The sequence below is a fragment of the Diplotaxodon limnothrissa genome, linkage group LG16 (assembly GCF_057381915.1).
Source record: "Diplotaxodon limnothrissa isolate DT_005_m linkage group LG16, D_limnothrissa_male_GT1.1, whole genome shotgun sequence".
Taxonomy (NCBI): Eukaryota; Metazoa; Chordata; class Actinopteri; order Cichliformes; family Cichlidae; genus Diplotaxodon; species Diplotaxodon limnothrissa.
The window spans coordinates 6,863,547-6,883,712 of NC_140611.1; the positions used below are offsets into that span (position 1 = coordinate 6,863,547).

Below are 20,166 nucleotides of genomic sequence, written 5' to 3' on the forward strand. Positions count from 1 at the left end.
CAGGTATTAGGCTTTTAGTGCATGAAGAAATTCTCAAGCTGAACTGAGCACCTGGTTGGAATGTTATCAGCCCATTAAAACGCCATTATCAATTCTCATCACTGCCATATAGGCATTGCCTGTAGGCGGTATTTTCCAACTAGTAGGCTCAGTAGGCCATTATCAAGTCATTTCATGGTGGCAGCACAGATTTGGCAAAAAACGACAGACTTGTTTCTGCTTTGAAAGAGCAAAAATGTCTGTATGAGGAGGTTGGATAGATAGCTGGGACATAACTTTCATCCAATCACCCAACAAAACCACCAACTGGAGCTTAAACTAAGCTTTGGGCTCAGTTAAAGTTTCATTTTTTTGTTAGAGTTAGGCAGAAGAACATCATTCAGGTTTATAGTCACCCTTTCACAAGCTGTGAAAATGTTTAAATTGCCAAATCACAATATAATCTGGGTTACTCTTCACTTACTAATGATCAGAAATGGCAGAAAGCTTCTGTCCTACCAATAGTTGCAGGTCAGTGTCTGTGGAGTGGTAACAACACAGATACAAGTGGATGTTGGGATTTTCAAGAGGTTAATTATATTAAAAATGAAGCAGACTGATGAGGATGTATCACGATGGCGAGCAGACAACTGAGCTTATGTCTGGACTGAATTAAATTAATCCAATGTTCTCTGGCAGGTGGTTTGGATATTTACAGCAGGCCTTGTATCACTGGTTCCGGAAATCTGCACGTAAAGCCTTTCTTACTGAACCTCAGGCTCGGACTGGGAAATGGGAGATTTTTTGTATTTTTGTATTTTTTTTATTTACTTATACACCAAATGAAAAGAAATATTTTGGGATGCCGCCCTCCTCTGCCTTTTTGGATGGCTTGCATTTTACTGGCAAATTAGCATGGGGGGTAGAGACCCTCCTCTCTGCTTCACTGGGCAGTTTGTGTAATGCTCACGTTGATTTCAGCCTTGGCATCACAAATGACACCTCCGCATTGGCCAGAGTGAAGAAGGATCTACCTCATTTAGCCCTATAGCTCACAATAAGCTGGTGATATGTGTGTGGGTGTGTGTATGTTTCAGGAGAAAAGCAGACTTTGAGAATTTAGGCAGTATGCGCCACTGTGGTTATTTCTGTGCACGCTCACAGCAGATGCATGTGTGTACGCTTCCTTACATGTGATAAGGATGGCAGGTGCCTTTTTTCAGGACAAAGAGAACAGCTTCATGGAACTGCAGAGAACAACACAACCCGGGTACAAACAAATGAAAGCACTCATAAGTCAACTTCTCTCTTCCACAAGTAGACAGCTAGGACACGCAGACAAAGGGCGCATTGATATCGGCAGTGACACACGGGTGGCAGCTGTACACATCATGTCATTCAGTTGTGGTTGCTGTGAAAGGAGACTCTGTCAGACAAAGTGGAGTGTGGTGATGTGCTTAATCCTGTGTGGAAATGTAGTGTAAAAATAATTCAAGTTTTTGTTATAGAAATAATAACAAAACTGATGCTGCAGAGTCAACCGTTAAGCTAGTCTTGCTTAACTTTTTTTGGATACACATTATAAGAGAGTCGTGGTACTGAACGAATCCAAACACTCAATACATGTTAATAAAAATGTTTACAATGCTTTGGATGTAGTAAACACATATCGCTCCACTTTCACCGGGCTAACACAGGGACGACTATTCACACTCATGTTCATACCTGCAGAATTGTAGGATCACAGATTAACCTGACATGCATGTCTTTGGAAGAACCCCGAATATCCGGAGAGAGCCTACGCAAGCAATGGGAGAAAAAGCATAAACCACACAAAAAAAACCCAACAAGGACTCTCCATCAACCACTGCAGCACTGTGCCAACTACAAAAACAGGTGGATTACTTTTTTCTTGGCTTCCCGCATCTATGATGTGAATTAGAATGGCATTTGTGAAATGCTGAAAAGGGATGAGCAAGACGTGTGGTTCAAAACAGGTTTTTGGAGCAAAGTTACCAAACTTTTTAGGCTTTAAAAAAAATAAAATTATATATTGTAAAGTTATTATATGTTTGCATTGACCGTAGAAACAAATCTCATAACAGGTGCACTTTGGATCACAAAGAATATTTGCACTCAGCAGATGCATTTCTTGTTGTTTTTCTTGGTTGGTGGGCATAAAAACTGCATTGTGATGTCACTACCATCATTTACATAATTAAGGCTTAAAGTGCATTAACCTTAACAGCAGCAAAATATGCATTGCTATTTATTTTGAGGTAGGGCTGCCACGATTTGTCGACTAGTCACGATTACGTCGACTATCAAAATCGTCGACGACTGATTTAATAGTCGACGCGTCGTTTGAAACTTTGTACGATCACAAAAGACGCAGGAATAAGTGGCTGGATTTAAGAGTGTAATAACGGACTGAAACAGAAGATGGCAGCATTGCATGTACAAGGATGTCAGCTACCGTTAAACCCCGAAGAAGAAGAAGAAGCAGCTGTGTCCCAGAATTCATAGCGCGGCCCAGCGCAGTTTCCAACAATGGCGGCAGCTAGTTAGTTTTAATGTTACTCTTATTATTCTTTCTGGGTCACAAAATAAACGTTTAACATATTTTCAGGCGAGAATGTAGCTGTGTAAACCTCAAATATCTGCTCAGTTTATCAGGACACCACATATTTTCAAAAGCGCTCCGACGTTTTCGGAGACATCTGTTACCCACTAGCTCGTTATCGAGCCGGGGGCTAGGCTCACTAGCGCCGTGAGAACACCGGACTCCCCGCAAATCGTTTTCAAACCCACTGCCGTCTTTCGCTACTCAGGTTAAATATATATGAGTCACTTAGATAACTTAAAATGTTATTGTTTGGCTTTTTTTTTTTAGTATTTTATTTGTTCCTGAGTAAATCAGTTTGTCTGAGATTAAAGTTATAGTTTTTACACAGCTGAATAAACGTCAAGCAGACAGCTGATTATCAGAAGTGTGAGATGCTCCAGAATATACTCCAGTGTCCTGTTATATTTTAGATAGCAAGGAGTTTATTAAACTTCACCGAAACAATCTGCAAATTTCATTAAAATTTAATAAACTATCATCTTGTCTTTATTTTTAGTTAGCACAGACCTTAAACACTTAAAGCTGTAAGCTAATGATAGTTATATAAGAGCAGATGCTGCTGGTGCAATAAGCTGTAGTTTTACGTCCAATGGATGATGATCTGATTAGTCGACTAATCACAAAAATAATCGGTGACTAGTCGACTATCAAAATAATCGTTTGTGGCAGCCCTATTTTGAAGGCGTGGAAAACTTTGGCAATCTCCAAAGAAGATGTCCCGCAGTGGTTTAAAGCATGGAAACTGTGCACTGCCTGGTTTTTGTACAATGCCTATTTTTCTCTGCTCAGTGACAGTGATATACCGGTTTAGATTACACCGTCCCATCGAGAATTCAGGGCTTGTCATTTGTGATGTGTGATGCAACTGTATGGCAACCCTGTGCCCCAGAGCTAACATTCCCACTGATACCAAAGCTACTTTCCGGCACAGCACTCTTACCACCACAGGCCTTTCAGAAAACAAACCCATTACACCCACAGGCTGAGGACACACAAAAATGCACGTGTACACACACACAACACAACCTTAGGATTTGATTATATCCTCTGCAGCGTGGACATATATATATATATATATATATATATATATGGCAGGGACTGCCATCCTGCTGCTTTGTTGCTCCCAAAGTTTGTCTCATTAGCACAAAATCTTTGAAGTATCAGTAAACATGCTCTGTTTAAAAGTTAATCGAATCAGCAATACACAACTGCTTTTGGAGGCTTAAAATTGAGGCTCTTTCTGTTAAGCTGTTTAAGAAAATAGATGGATTGATAAAAAAAAACTGAGGCATGTATACAGAAAAGAACATGTGGCTTGTTCAGGCAGAAGACAGAGTAGAAGATACTTCAATAGATGATGTTGAGCGTAGAAGACGATTTTCATATCCAATGAAGCGTCACAGCAAAGCTTCTGTACCTCCACATAGAAGATCATTACAAAAACTTGGCCTTATGGTGCGTTCCAGATCCCAGTTCCCAGCCAGAATTTCCATCTGGAATGCCACCTCAATTTGGATTTCCCACTCACAACGTCAGAGCAGCCCCACTAACCCCGAGTTGAGGATCCAAGATGGGAGTGGTGAATGTAAACAGTAGTAAAACCTTTATTCTGTCCTGCCACTGTTGTGTATTTGTAACTCACTAAATAAGCCATACACAGAGAACTGACCAGGCTCTACCCGTGAAAGTGCTGGAGCGATGTAAACAAGTATTATGCTGTACAGCCAGAGATGCATGAATGGCTCTACCTTGCCAAGAGGCAAAACAAATCCTGCTTTTCTTTTGGTTTTCCAACCTTCCTACTGGAAAGCATTAACTAAAAAAATAAGTCAGTGTGTGTTGAAGTCCCCTGGTTCAAAGTCCTATCCCCCTTTGGAAATTTGTCAGTCTTTACCTTTCTACTGGAAACACTACAATATGCTGTTTTCGGTTTCCATATGAGTCATGTAAAAAGACTGGGAGAAGCGGCCAGCAGTCATTTAGGCTCGACTTGTTGCTTTAGTCTATTATTTAAAGGACTATTACCACATAATCTGCTTACAATACACAAAATCTCTGTCTGTGTGAGTTTGTTTCTTTGTCTGCCAACTCCTCCCACACAATCACGAGTTGAGCAACCAAAGCTGCCACACAGATACGTCTTGGGCCCCTGAAGGTTCTCAACTATATCAGATACTATGATATCATCAAGTTGCCTAGCAACGCTCTAGCAATGGGTTAAAAAGGCCTGTCTGCTTTTCACATTTTTACCTATAACACTTTATAAAAGCATCTACATCACACCATAACATATAATTTATATCCAAATTATGCATTATATGTTATGACGCCTGCTGGTTGCTTGGCAACCCTCTATCAACAGGCTAAAAGGTTGTGTTTTTTTGTCTTTTTTTGTACTGCATCATTTTTAATTCAAAACAGCCACATGTACCTGATATCCAACAAGCTAAATTATACATGACAATTTCATCATGCTGCCTAGCAACTACTAGGCTAAAGTGACCCATGACCTACAACAATAAAAGCATATTAGCGTTTTCATTTCCTGGCCAACAGCATACACAGCCTAAACAATGCTGTAGCAATAACATGTTGCCTGACTAATTCATAAACAAGAGAAAAAAATGTGAAAATAAACTTGGCGAACATATATAAAAAGAGTGAGATAGCGCCCAAAAAATAAGAATTTAAAACCACAGGAGAAAAAGCAGTACACTTACCTGTATCAGTGACAGGTTACTGAGGTCCAGTCTGAAAAGGTAGTTTCTGAATTAAGAAGAAAGGGAAATGATGTAAGTGACTGGCTCAAATCCAGCAAAATCTATTAAACAATGCAGATGAAGTATTAGAGACCAGCTGTCTGTCAGGGTTCCTGGGTCGGTGACCCAGTGTTTTCAGTTCACACTCACTGTTTATCTACTGCCTGTTCCACTTCCTGTTTTATTGTGTTAGCCTTGGTCTGTGTGTATTATGTTCAATCCTCTTCCCATTATCATTAGTTCATTATGTTCAGCTGTGTACTCACCGGTCCCTCATTATCATCATTATCACCAGTCTGTGTATTTAAGCCCTCTGTTCTACCCATTCAGTGTCGGGTCATTGATGATGTTGTTTCTGTCGTGTGTTCCGTCCAGTCAGTCAGTTAGCCAGCCAGTCTACCAGTCCGCTAAGTCCAGCCAGCCATCCATCCTATCATCTGTTGTCTACATATTCAATAAACCTCGTTCTGCACCACGAGTCCTGCATGTGGGTCATCCCTTCCTCGCCTCCGCACACAAGCCCTGACAGAATGACCCGACCCGTGCCAAGAAGACACGCTTTTGACCCAGCGGACTCGGACCTCTACGAGCGGCAGGAGGTAGCGCTCTCCTTGTGGGCTGAAAAACTCAAGGAGAGACAGCGGCTCTTCGCGGAGCGAGAGCACGTCTTCGAGGGCACTCGCTTGGCTCTGGGCGGGCCTCGGAGACGCCGCGTTCCCCCACCTGCTGCCTCACCTGCACCGGAGCATCTGCCGCGGAGAGTGGACGTTTCACGCCGCGCTTCGGCCGCTCCCTCTCTCGCCACTCCGCTCCACGCTCACACATCACCTGCCTCATTCACCGGACCTTCAACCTCGCCACGGCACAGCGGCTCCGTCTTCCACCTCGGCTCAACAGAGGCTCCCGTGCCAGAGGCTCGGACGTGTACCCCGCCCGCTTCCTCCTCCCGGAGAAATCGGCGCACACGCCGCCATAAAACGGACCACTTTCAGCCACTCCCGATGGTGAGCTCCAGTGACTGTTTTTCGCACTCACCATCTGATTATTCACTCAAAACGCACAATAACCCCATCTCTGATTCGTGGGATGTTTCCCTCCTGGAAGATTCTGTGGACTGGGAAGATTTGTTCTGCTCTGCTCTCCCAAAGACTGTAAATAGTGGTGGCAGGAAAACCAGAACAATCCCCAATAAACCTGCTAACATCACACACCCAGTCATTATCTCCACTCCTGTCAGTCAGTCTACCCCCACACCAGTGCCAGCTCCCAGGAGGAGGGCAGCTGCGACCCAGTCTACCGCCACACCCGCTTCGGTTTCTCGAGTGGGGGTGACTGGTGTCCAGCCACCTCCCGTGCCTGTCCCAGCACCTAGGCTGAGGACGGCCAGGATCCAGCCTGACCCCCCTAGAGACTCAGCTGAGGCTCTCCAGCCAGTGCCCTCACGCTCTGGAGGCACGGAAGAGCTAATCAGTCCACCACTTCATCCACCTCCTGACCCAGCCTTTCACGCACTAGCTTTATCCCTGGTTAGGCTGGCTGAAGTGTCCCCTGCTCAGGCACCGGCCTTACTAGCTCAGGCTGTAGCTTTATCTCCCTCATTAGCTCAGTCTGTAGCCCAGCCATTAGCCACACCAACCTCAGCTCCGTCGTCAGCCTCACCTGCTGTTCAGCTTCCAGCCCCGTCAGTTCACTCACCTGCTCTCCAGTCCGCTCCTGTCCAGTCACCCGTAGCTCAGTCTCCTGTCCAGTCACCCGTAGCCCAGTCGCCTCCTGTCCAGTCACCAGTAGTCCAGTCGCCCGTCCACCAACCTGTTCAGTACCCAGAGCCTGCTGTGAGCTACCCTGCTGCCCAGCCAGGGGTTTCCGCACCCGCTGGCCCGGCCGCTCCTCAGTCAGGGGTTTCCGCACCCGCTGGCCCGGCCGCTCCTCAGCCAGGGGTTTCCGCACCCGCTGGCCCTGTCCTGTGTGTGCCAGGGGCTCCAGTGCCCACTGGTTCTGAGACCGTTTTCGCTGGAGGGCCCGAGGAGCCCGTCCGGCAACCTTCCTCGTCAGCTGGGGGTTCAGGAGAACCGCACCAGCCTCATGCCTCGTCAGCTGGAGGGCCCGAGGAGCCCGTCCGGCAACCTTCCTCGTCAGCTGGGGGTTCAGGAGAACCGCACCAGCCTCATGCCTCGTCGGCTGGAGGGCCCGAGGAGCCCGTCCGGCAACCTTCCTCGTCAGCTGGGGGTTCAGGAGAACCGCACCAGCCTCATGCCTCGTCGGCTGGAGGGCCCGAGGAGCCCGTCCGGCAACCTTCTTCGTCAACTGGGGGTTCAGGGGAACCGCACCAGCCTCATGCCTCGCTGTCACCTAGCCCTGCCTCTGCCTCGCCTGGTCCGGCCTCAGACCCTGCCTCTGCCTCGCCTGGCCCGGCCTCAGACCCTGCCTCTGCCTCGCCTGGCCCGGCCTCGGAGCCTTCGTCCTCGTCTGGCCCGGCCTCGGAGCCTTCGTCCTCGTCTGGCCCGGCCTCGACTTTGGCTTTTATTTCGCCTGCTGCAGCTCCGGCCTGTGCTTCGCCTGATCCTGCCTCGTCTGGTCCTGTGCCCACCGGGCCATGGCCAGCACGCCTAAAACTGGAGAGCCGCCGCTGCCTTCCGCGCGGCCGGCCCCCTGAACTGCTCCGTCTCCTTCGCCGCCGCCGCTGCCTTCCGCGCGGCCGGCCCCCGGACCGCCTTCGCCTGAGTGGCCGCCGTTGCCTTCCGCACGGCCGGCCCCCGGACCGCCTTCGCCTGAGTGGCCGCCGTTGCCTTCCGCACGGCCGGCCCCCGGACCGCCTTCGCCTGAGTGGCCGCCGTTGCCTTCCGCACGGCCGGCCTCCGGACCGCCTTCGCCTGAGTGGCCGCCGTTGCCTTCCGCACTGCCGGCCTCCCGAACTGCGTCCACGTCACCGCCGTTGCCTTCCGCACGGCCGGCCTCCGGACCGCCTTCGCCTGACTGGCCGCCGTTGCCTTCCGCACTGCCGGCCTCCCGAACTGTGTCCACGTCACCGCCGTTGCCTTCCGCACGGTCGGTCCACCGGAACAGTCTCGCCTCGGGCCACGTGGCCGCCCACCCGAACTGTCTCTGTGTGGCCTCCGTCCCTCCGTCCTGGGCCCCCTCCGCCCGCCCTGTTCTGGTTCTTTTTCGTTTGGCCGTCGGGTGCCGGCCTTTGAAGGGGGGGGTCCTGTCAGGGTTCCTGGGTCGGTGACCCAGTGTTTTCAGTTCACACTCACTGTTTATCTACTGCCTGTTCCACTTCCTGTTTTATTGTGTTAGCCTTGGTCTGTGTGTATTATGTTCAATCCTCTTCCCATTATCATTAGTTCATTATGTTCAGCTGTGTACTCACCGGTCCCTCATTATCATCATTATCACCAGTCTGTGTATTTAAGCCCTCTGTTCTACCCATTCAGTGTCGGGTCATTGATGATGTTGTTTCTGTCGTGTGTTCCGTCCAGTCAGTCAGTTAGCCAGCCAGTCTACCAGTCCGCTAAGTCCAGCCAGCCAGCCAGCCAGCCATCCATCCTATCATCTGTTGTCTACATATTCAATAAACCTCGTTCTGCACCACGAGTCCTGCATGTGGGTCATCCCTTCCTCGCCTCCGCACACGAGCCCTGACACTGTCAGGTTAACACAAAGTGGATTAAACACAAACTGTACTGCCCGTCACTCTTGGGCCATTGTTTTCTGTTAGTATTTCAGTCTTTGGTTTTACACTTTTTTGTGATCATGTATGTCTACGCTTTTAACAGGGTCAATCCAGACAAAACTTTAACTCATATCATGCCAAGAGAATACACACACACACACACACACACACACACACACTCTACTGCGGCGTGACATATTTCTTCCAAATCCTTTGCTCCTGCCAAATCCAAAGCTTAACTTGGTCCAGCGAGGCCTCAGCAAAGCACTTTAAAAGCGTCATTATCCGAAAACCGCACTGTATGAGTGAGTCAGAAAGGGTATCACATTCTCAGTAATGTGCTCTGTGGGGTGAAAAGCTGAGTGGATTTACAGTTTCTTACCTGGCACCCACAATAAGCTCATTCCTAGTCAGGTCAAGGGTGAGCTGGGAGTAGTCTCTCACACCAGGGTGGGAGAAGGATGAAATCCACGGACTGAGCGCTGAGAGAGAGAAAAGGGGGGAAGGTTAGCAGAAGATAAATCATGTCGTGAGATAAAAGCAGTGACATTTACAAACAAAACTCATAAAAGGGTATAGTTTACTAATGCACGCAAAAACCTTTCCTATTTGGCATTTTATGCACAAGTGTAGGTGTTTACAGCGATGGTTAATTGACCCGATGAAAATCAAATTTATTAAGCAAAATGCCAAATGTTTGCCAGCAACAGCCTCTGTAAGTGAGGTTATTTTATGATGGCTTTCATTATATTTTAACTGTTGCTCAGACTAAACTCTGGCAACACTGCACAACTATAGATTAGAAAAATGTTAGAGTGACCAATGCACCAATTATGAATAAGACACATTCATAGTTGCAGCTGAAGTGGTAAAAAAGGGCACCAAACAGTGAAGGAAAAGCTTCCTGCTACGTGACGCTGTCTCCTACAGAGCGGGACAAAGTGTCCAGGCCCCATCAGGCAACACAACCCCGATCCAACCTGACATTCAGACAAACGCGGCTCTGTGTGGGGCACGAGGCTGAAATCTCAACGCTGTATGAAACTGGCATTTACAAATCAAAATTTTCAGAGGGGCCGCCTGGTGGAGCTTTTAATGCCACACTCAAAACTCCAGGAAGAAAAAAAAGAGCATTTTCTCTACGAACTTTGTGTGGGCCTTTAAACGATTTCACCACATGGAAGTTTGCGGGGCTTAAGGGGGATTTGCTATGTTTCCGATGCTGTAAACGACATCACAGTTGTTAGTGGCAAATGAGATTTCTTGGAGCAAGTTAAAAAGGCGTGTTAGACACATTTGAGCCATTTCCACAAAACTAGTCCAAAAACGGACAAGGAAAGAATCAGTAATGATGTTAAGCAACTTTATGGTTGTCCACTAATTTTCTGTATCAGAGAAAAAAACGTTCATGACCATTGCATGACCCCCCACTGAAAAAAATAAAATAAAATCTTGATTTTCTCCTTCATCAGGGAAGTGATCATCAAACATTTAAAACCTTAAAACGTTCATTTTCTTCTAAAATTAAAAGTAGCTCATAAAAGCTCCAGGCTACGAGTGAGAAACTACATCAAAGTGCTGGAAGAAGTTGCCAAGAACAGCGAAACAAGTCTCCATCACGTAAAGGAGATACATTTTTAGGATTGATGGGAGCCCATATGGCTCTGTCATCTGCAAACATATCCAGAGATGCGAAAAACAGAAGACAGAAGGCGGCAGCTACAGTACGGTATGGTGCTCTTAATTTAAGATACAGAAAAACACACGCATACAATATTTAATTAAAGGTTCCAGTATTGACAGGAGACTTCACTGAAGTGATAGTGTTTGCAGTCAGATGTGGATTTGGGCACTCGTCACCAAGCTGCTGTGAGACCGAACTTCATTCTAGTGTTTCTGTTTTTTGTCCCACTCTTGTGAGAAGTGAGCAGGGCTGAATCCATTTTCATAAATACAGTGAATATTTAAAAGTCCGCAATTTTCAGTTTGCAGCACAACTGCAATATATTCACAAGATAAGGCCTCTGTTATTCTGTATTTGAAAACTGCTGAAAAGAACAAAACCAGCGCATTTGTCCATCTCTTAATAGTTTTGGACTTCTCTGCATCTAAAAAACAACAAATCAAAATGGACTAAATTAAGTTTTATAGCAGACATTAAGGAACCAGGTAGAAATTGTTGCATGTTTTTTCCATTAACAAGAATAAAAAACAAAGTAGAAAAAAAGCATAATAATAATAATAGTACTTAGACTTATTTTAGACATATTATAAACCACAAATACAAGCATAGGTTTTAACTTACAGTACATGTTTTATACAAAATGCTATATATTTTTAACAATGGCTTCTGGTTTCCATGACAATGGCAATCTACAGTGTAGTGCCTAGCATCTCAGAAAACAGCCACACCACCTTGTGTGCTGCAAATAACAACATAATACATTGTTAATTATGATAACAACAGCTCTTGTTCTATTAGGAATATAATAAGAAAATGAGCAGTGTGCTGCAGGGACACACAAATTTATCAACCAGCTAGATCAGAGTAGCAGTGCAGCTTTTAAAAATTAATAATACACCGGAAAGCACTTTTACAGACAGGATTAAATCTCTGATAATCACAATAAATCATCGGGTGTCCCAAGGCTATTCTAATACGATGCAAATTCTGCAAGAGGCCATCTCTTATTCTCTCCATAAATATTTATACTACACTTATCCACATACAGTGGATTGTTTCAATTTCACAGTCGGCCATGCATCCATATGGTTTGACCATCTTTGACATGTAGGGTGGGTGTAAAAAACAACAACACAACCATAGAAGGCCAGTGCAAGGAAGCGAGCGGAACCATCTGTGCATCACTCTGATTAATGGCTGCAGAGGCTGAAGGTTGGGGGGAGCGTGGGGGACGCGGCGGGGAACGCAGGCCGCCTTTAGCTGCACAGTCTTATGTAAACAGACCTGAAGTTGATTTAAAGAATCCAACATGATCCCGGGATTACGCAAAGCCACGGCATGTGTGAACAAAGCTTGTATGTGTGTGAACGGTGTCCCCATAACTGGGAGGAATGAACATGATTTGAACGCCAACTCAGATCATTAAAAGTCTCTAAATCAATCCCTTAAACACACACAGGCTCATGGAATTATTGGCAAAGAACAAAAAAAGTTTGTTTTAAAGGCTCAATTACTGCGAGGTTTGTGTTTGTGTGAAAATCAAACTCTGATGTGAACTACAAGACAGTCATTACCAGCTAAAGATGGGTTAGCCGAGGGTGAAATGAGCTCCGTTTCTCTTGTTCTTGGTTTTTTTTTTGCTTTGTTTGTTGTTTTTCACGAAAATGAGTTTCAAGAAACTAATCCTTCATTTTCCAACAGCTCATAATGGGTCAGTGAAGGTGTCATCAAAGTGTGAGGAGTTGGGTACCTCCTAATATGAATAGTTAAATCAATAAAATATAAACTGACCTCCAAAGGCTTTAAGGAGATCTTTCTTTTTTGACATTGTAAGCACTGTGAAGATACTGATTTGCATAACTGATGAAAAAAAAAGAAAAGGCAAGGCAAGGCAAGTTTATTTGTATAGCACAATTCAACAACAAGGTGATTCAAAGTGCTTTACAGAGACATTAGAAACAAGAACAAATAAAAAGCATGATTTAAAATTTATTAAAACAAGCAAACAAACAAACTAATTAACAAACAAACAAAACAGTATATAAAATCAAAACAGATAAAATCAGTAGTTAAATGTAAGTTTTGAAATTTAAGCTTAAAAGTGTGGATTTGGTGCTTTATTCAAATGCAGCTGAGAACAGGTGAGTCTTCAACCTGGATTTAAATAAACTGAGTGTTTCAGCTGATCTGAGGCTTTCTGGGAGTTTGTTTCAGATATAAGGAGCATAAAAGCTGAATGCAGCTTCTCCGTGTCTGGTTCTGACTCTGGGAACTGATAAAAGACTGGATCCAGATGACCTGAGGGATCTGGAAGGTTCATACTGGGTCAGGAGGTCATTGATGTATTTTGGTCCTAAACCATTCAGAGCTTTATAGGCCAGCATCAGAACTTTAAAGTCTATCCTCTGACGGACAGGCAGCCAGTGTAAGGACCTCAGAGCTGGACTGATGTGGTCCACTTTTTTGGTCTTAGTGAGGACTCGAGCAGCAGAGTTCTGAATGAGCTGTAGTTGTCTGACTGATTTTTTAGGTAGACCTGTAAAGATGCTGTTACAGTAATCAAGCCTACTAAAGATGAATGCATGGACTAGTTTTTCCAGGTCCTGTTGAGACATCAGATCTCTTATCCTTGAAATATTCTTGAGGTGATAGTAAGCTGACTTTGTTATTGTCTTAATGTGTTTTTCTAAGTTTAGGTCTGCATCCATCACTACACCCAAATTTCTCGCCTGGTTTGTGGTTTTTAGATGTATAGATTGAAGTTCTCTGGTGACCTGTAATCGTTTTTCTTTGGCGCCAAAGACTATTACCTCAGTTTTGTTTTTGTTTAGCTGGAGAAAATTGTGGCACAACCAGTCATTAATTTCCTCAATGCATTTACCAAGAGCCTGTACAGGGCCTCGGTCTCCTGGTGACATTGTGATATATATTTGTGTGTCATCTGCATAGCTGTGATAGTTTATTTTGTTGTTCTTTATAATCTGTGCCAGTGGGAGCATGTAAATGTTAAACAGAAGGGGTCCCAAGATGGAACCTTGGGGAACTCCACATGTGATACTTGTCTGCTCAGATGTGAAGTTACCTATTGATACAAAGTATTTCCTGTTTTCTAAGTATGTTTTGAACCAGTTTAGTACAGTTCCTGAAAGACCTGCCCAGTTCTCCAGTCGTTTGAGTAACATGTTGTGGTCAACTGTATCAAATGCTGCACTGAGATCCAGTAAAACTAAGACTGACATTTTTCCACTGTCTGTATTCAGACATATGTCATTGAACACTTTTGTCAGAGCGGTTTCAGTGCTGTGGTTCTGTCTAAAACCTGACTGGAAGGCATCGTAGCAATTATTCTGTTTTAAGAAGTAACTGAGCTGTTGAGAAACTGCTTTTTCAATGATCTTACTTAAAAATGGGAGATTTGAGATCGGCCTGTAGTTGTTCATTTGTGTCTTGTCAAGATTGTCCTTTTTCAGTATAGGTTTGATTACAGCAGTTTTTAGTGATTCTGGAAACACACCTGATAATAAAGAAAAGTTGACGATCTGTAACAGGTCTGACTCCAAAGTCTTTGAGACCTTTTTGAAAAAAACTTGTTGGCAGGACATCTAAACAGCAAGAGGAGGAGTTCAGTTGACCTAAGATGTCCTCCAGGTCTTTGCTGTTAATAGGGTCAAACTGTTTGATGGTGTTTAAACAGTTTTTCGGTGGACACAGTACATATTCTGGATCTGCTGTTGATGTACCAATTGCTTGTCTAATTTTTCGGATTTTTTCTGTGAAGAATTTGGCAAAGTCATTGCAGGCCATGGTCGAATGAAGTTCAGCTGCCACTGACACAGGAGGGTTTGTTAGCCTGTCAACTGTAGAAAATAAGACCCGAGCATTATGGCTGTTTTTAGTGATGATGTCAGAGAAGTAGGACCTCCTTGCACTCCTCAGTTGTAAATTATAATTGTGAAGTTTCTCTTTATAGATGTCATAATGAACCTGGAGGTTTGTTTTTCTCCATCTGCGCTCAGCTTTCCTACAATCTCTTTTTTCATTTTTCACTAGTGTGGAGTTTCTCCATGGAGACTTTTTCCTTCCAGAGATAACCTTCACCTTAATGGGAGCAATTGTATCCATTACATTTAACATGTTAGCATTGAAGCTATTGATGAGCTCATTGACTGACCCTCCAGACAGGTCAGGTGTTAATGGGAAGACCTGGTTAAAAATTGCACTACTGTGTTCAGTTATACATCTTTTTGTGATCACTGTTGTTGATATATTTATGTGGGCTGAGATTTTACTTTCAAAGAAAACACAGTAATGATCAGACACGCCCACATCAGACACAGTAACCTTTGAAATGCTCAGGCCCTTGGAGATCAGTAGGTCAAGAGTGTGTCCTCTATTATGTGTGGCCTCTGGGCAACTTTGGGCTGACTCAGCATGTAACAGAGTGTTACTCAGGTCTTTAGTCCCTTTGTCCTGAGTGTTGTCCACATGGATGTTAAAATCCCCAACAATAATTACACAGTCAAAATCAACACAGATCACAGACAGCAGTTCACTGAGGTCATTAAAAAAGTCTGTGCAAAAAGGAAAAACATTTGGATTTGAGATCTAAGATAACTTTACAGAGTCTCAGAGGTTATTAAGCTATTTAGGGCTATGACTTGTTTGGCGTTATTTCTGGGGACAGGTGATGGAAATGTCAAAGGTTTATAAATGCGCTGACTCTTCAAATCTTGTTTAAAGAGTCAGCAGCAACGAGCTCCTCTACAAATCTGCCAAGCACTCTCAACAGCTCTTACCTACAAAGCTGCAAAGCAGGAGAAGGCTTTCAGAAGACAGTAATGTAATTAAGAAATTGCAGTTGGAGGAGTTGTGGAGGTGAGGTTGTTGGCACAAGGAGCTGCTATAATGGCACAGCCAGGCTGTTGTTGGACTGTAGCGGGCCTTTAGAAAAACTCTGAATTCTTAACTTTGTAACCTTCACCAACCTGTGTAGGGTTGAGTTTGAGAAACTTGATGAAATGAAGACTTATACGCTAATTTTGGCAATTCGAACATTCCAAACAGGCAAAAAAAGCTATTTAAGTGCTGTCAAAGCATCGGATATTATCTGAACCACAATTCATCTCAGTTCAATTTTATTTATATAGCGGCAAATCAGAGCAGCAGCTGTCTCAAGATGCTTTATAGTGTTAAGAACCTACAATAATAGAGAGAAAATGTAAACGATCCACCAAACCCCTCTGAGCAAGTACTTGGCAACAGTGGGAAGAAAAAACTCCCTTTTAACAAGAAAAAACATCCGGTGGAACCAGGCTCAGGGGAGAGCAGCTATGGGTTAAGGAAGAGAGACAGAGATTAATTCTACTTAATTCACTTAACGTTACCTCTACTTTTAAATACTCCAGCAGCCACACGTAAGCCTGCAGTCTGAAAGTGATGTCACGGTCTGGCTAGGGCAGACCGTATGTTGCAGGGAAGGACTCAAGCGCAGACCGAAATGAGGTATGAATAACAAAACAAGCCGTTTATTAAGGCAAGAAACGAGGGTACAAAATAATAGGGAATCGATGAAAACTAAACAATGACCTAAACTGGGTGAACTAAAACGAAACATACAAAACTCTAAACATAATGAACTGACAGGGATACCTGGAGCCGAGACATGGATGAGCAGTACAACAGACGACTACAACGGACCAGTACAACGGACGACCTGACAAAGAATGACTGAGAACACACAGACTAAATGGACACAGGAGGATAATGAGGGAAGTGGCAACACATGGGGACCCAGCTGACACATGAACATAATTACGTCACAGGGGGAGAGTAACTGAACATGATGAACACAGACACGCCAGACCTCTTCACAATAAAACAGGAAACACAGTGAGATATAGACATGACAACCTGAACTTGACAACATAAACCACAGACATGAAATACATGAAAAGCAGGGGAGACAACATAGTGGAAACACGAGGGGAAAATAACTAGAAACACCTAGGCATGATAGACTTAACATAGTGGGAACACGAGGGGTAAAATTAACTGGAAACAACTAGGCATGATAACGATGAACTTAGGAAACCTGAAGGCTACATAAACTAAACACAAAACGCTGGGTCAGCAGACCCAGGATCATGACAAGTGAAGCATTCTGTTGGGATGATATTGCCCCAATAGAGATGTTAAGATAAGGTTGGGCCCGATTCAAGGCTTTGTATGCGAGGAGACAGGATGTTTCTAATTTTAGAGATAAAATGGGAGTTCTATTCTATTATTGGTTAAGAATTTCATAAAGAGAAACACTGCTTCAACTGTGAGCTCAATCGTAGTTTGTCACAGATAACACTTCATTATAGAAGGAATTATTCATTTAAATATGATCAAACATCAAACACTGTAAAAAAAAATCTGATATTGAACAAACATGGTGAAATGCACAATGGCCAACTGAGAAAGTAATGATCTAAGCTAACATTTGCATGTTTGACCTCAATTCAAGTCTCATCTCACAGAAACATTTACAGTGAGAATGACGGATAACAAGAACTCAAGTCCAGTGTCTGTGTTACAAAATATCTTCTTTAAGCTTTACTTCAAGATTTTTTTCTTTTCTTCTTTCTGCTATTTTGAAAAGTCCTTCGTCTTCTTTGGCTATAACAAAACTGCATTGTTCCTAATTTGACCCTTTAGAAAGCATTTCATCTTTTCCTCACTTTTCTTCACAGTTAAAGAAATTCTGACCAGATCAAACAAACCAGACCAAACCGCTGCATGCCAATGTGCGCTTCATACAAAAAAAAAAAAAAAAAAAAACTCGTTAGAGTCCAAAACCCTCCAAACCTTTTTTTTTTTTTTTGCTGGACAATTTTCCCACTTCGGGCCATGATTGACTACACCGAAGTGCCGAATGGTACGAAAGTAGGCAAAATGTGTCTTTCGCTTCGTATCTTCACACACTTTGAACATTTTTTTGTGTCTTTCCGTACAAGTGCAACAACACGAGCACCTTGGAGGAGAGACTGTTTCAAAGTAATTCTCCCATCTAAACAATTATTGTCTCGCCCCTCTCTGTCAGATGACAGGCTTTCGGCCTTTCAGTGCAACCATTTAAGCCACAGCAGTAGCAGAGAAGCAGCTGGTCATCAGCACGCTCAGTTCAAAAGAGCAGTGGCATTAAACTACATTTAGCCTGTAGCCACATTTGATTCTGAAGAAAGTAAAGCTATATTTTAATAGCATAAATGCAACCCAGACTTTAATGTGTATGAAAAACCAATCAAAGTCAAAGAAATTAGAAACAGCGAAGCGACTGCAGAGGATGGGCAGCCTATAAGGGCTACGACGCATCCCCAACGTTACACAGTAAATATCTTCTGGAAAACATCCAGACAATAGAACCTAATGTCATTTGAAAAACGTCAGACAGTTAAAACGGTGACTTACTCTGCACATAAAATTAGACTATTAAAACAGAGCAGATGACACGAACCATAAAACAAGAACGTGCGGTGCAGGAATAGATAACAAGAGAATTCTTTCCACAGAAGCATTATGCGCCTAACGCTAAAAACAGGAGCTGTTAGTGTTCAGTTCAGAGAGTTTAATGTAGAGCGTAAATCACTTGAAATTCTTGCTGAGAAGCATTACATGAATATAAACCTTTCCCCACATCACAAATGTCTCTTCAAAAGCTTGTTAGAAAAACAAAAAACAACAAAAAAGCACAGCAAGGCTGAATTTGATGCAGCAGCATGGAGGAGAGCTTGTGAACCGTGAGCTTGCTTACTCTCTTAGAAGGGCTTCGCTATAGTGAGGTCTTCATTGACTGACATTTATCCTCCTGTGCACAAGTGGTTTTATATTCTCTGCTTACTTCTTTCCCCTCATAACTGTCTGGCCGGGCGGCGGGGCAAATAAGGGACAATAATGCAGGATGAATATGAAAGCCTCCTCCCTCGGGTTGACTCGTGGGCCCCAAGCTGGACTTGATGAACGATGATTGCGATCTTTTTTTTTTCCTCCCCTTTTGCAATCGGCAAGCAGATGGATTAATGCCCATGACTGCCAGAGGGACGAGGACAGTGGCTGAGACATTTGTCTCACCCAGACATAAATTATAACCTTTCTATCTTCTCCCATCTCACAGTTTTTTAACCGTTCAGCCTCTTCCCACACAACCAGCATGCATGAAGAGCGAAGCGGCACCCCAACTGATTTGAGTTGCTATTAGGCCAGTACAGAGGCCAATCAAATCTGGAAAAGACCAACATATTATAGACCGTGAGAAAACCAGTGCACGGGAAATTGGGGATCGTGCACAAACGAACACACAAATACAGACACACACAACACAATCTGATCCGTTTATCACTTAAAGCCAGGTGGAATGTGAGATTCCCCCAAGCCGGAGCTCAGAGATAGGGCTATTTGATAAATAGCCAATCTTACCCCCATCTAATCCCTAAAAAATTTGAGCCTCTGGGTTTTTCCTTCAGCTAGCCCATCAAACCTTGCCATTCCCACAGCTGGAAGGATGGTGTCATCTATTAAAATGAAAGTACAAACTGAAATACAGAGGGGATTTTTTTTAACATAAAAGGCATGTAATAGGTTTTCTTGAAATCAAATGTTCTACAAAAGGTGCAAAGCAGACTCTGACAGCTGATCTGACAGTTATTAAATCCAGTTCTTTGCATTCTTCAACGGCCAAGAAAGACACGGCTCAAAGTGGTCTAACTTAAAAAATGATCTTTAATTTTACATTTTCTGGAAAATGGAGACTTAGCACAGAAACGCCAGCTCAAGTCTCAAGCAGAAACAGGAAGCCTGATTACTTATATACTTCCTCTAGACGTCACACAAACTTTAAGTTTTGAACAAACACTCTACTTAGTTTCACTTTTTGCCTGCAGCTCCTATTTTTGCAAAAGCATGCAGTTCCTGTCAGCCTGCGACCTAGTTTTACACTGAAGTCTGGGCCTCTCATAAGAACAATCTAATCAGCAAATAAGCATTAAGAATATATATATTCCATACTGACATATGGAATTGAAATGAGAAGTCCTGTGTATTTCAGTGAACTTGCAGTTCTTCACTTTGGCTTTTTCACCGTCGGTGCGCCTGCAACGGCTCACCTGATAAAATCGCTCACTGTGTCACATTTTTTATCATCACTGTTATAATCAGGCATGTTGTTGATTTCCCTCCCTCAAGCGCTGCACTGTTTAATGAGCTATGAATGACAAATATTATACTAAAGGTAGCTGTCTATCATCTTCCTTCGGGCAGCGGGGGTAAGGGGGGTGGGTAGACGCGGGGTTGGCGGTGGTGAGGGAGAATCTCGGAAACACAATGTGTTGCTAATGGGAATAAGACCGAGCGAAAGGAGGCAATATTAAAAAATGGTTATCTTCAGGGCAGTGGGGTTGAGCCAATATTG

General features: G+C 43.8%; 1 protein-coding gene across 1 annotated transcript in view; it reads right to left on the minus strand.

The window, feature by feature from the left end:
* sema5ba (sema domain, seven thrombospondin repeats (type 1 and type 1-like), transmembrane domain (TM) and short cytoplasmic domain, (semaphorin) 5Ba) overlaps positions 1-20,166 on the minus strand; it is a 206,520-nt gene that overhangs the window by 83,699 nt on the left and 102,655 nt on the right. The window contains exons 4-5 of the mRNA XM_085374937.1: positions 9,417-9,516; positions 5,326-5,371 (exon numbers count right to left, since the gene is read on the minus strand). Of these exons, the coding sequence (XP_085231063.1) occupies positions 5,326-5,371; positions 9,417-9,516 (146 nt within the window). The remainder of the gene's footprint in view (positions 1-5,325; positions 5,372-9,416; positions 9,517-20,166) is intronic.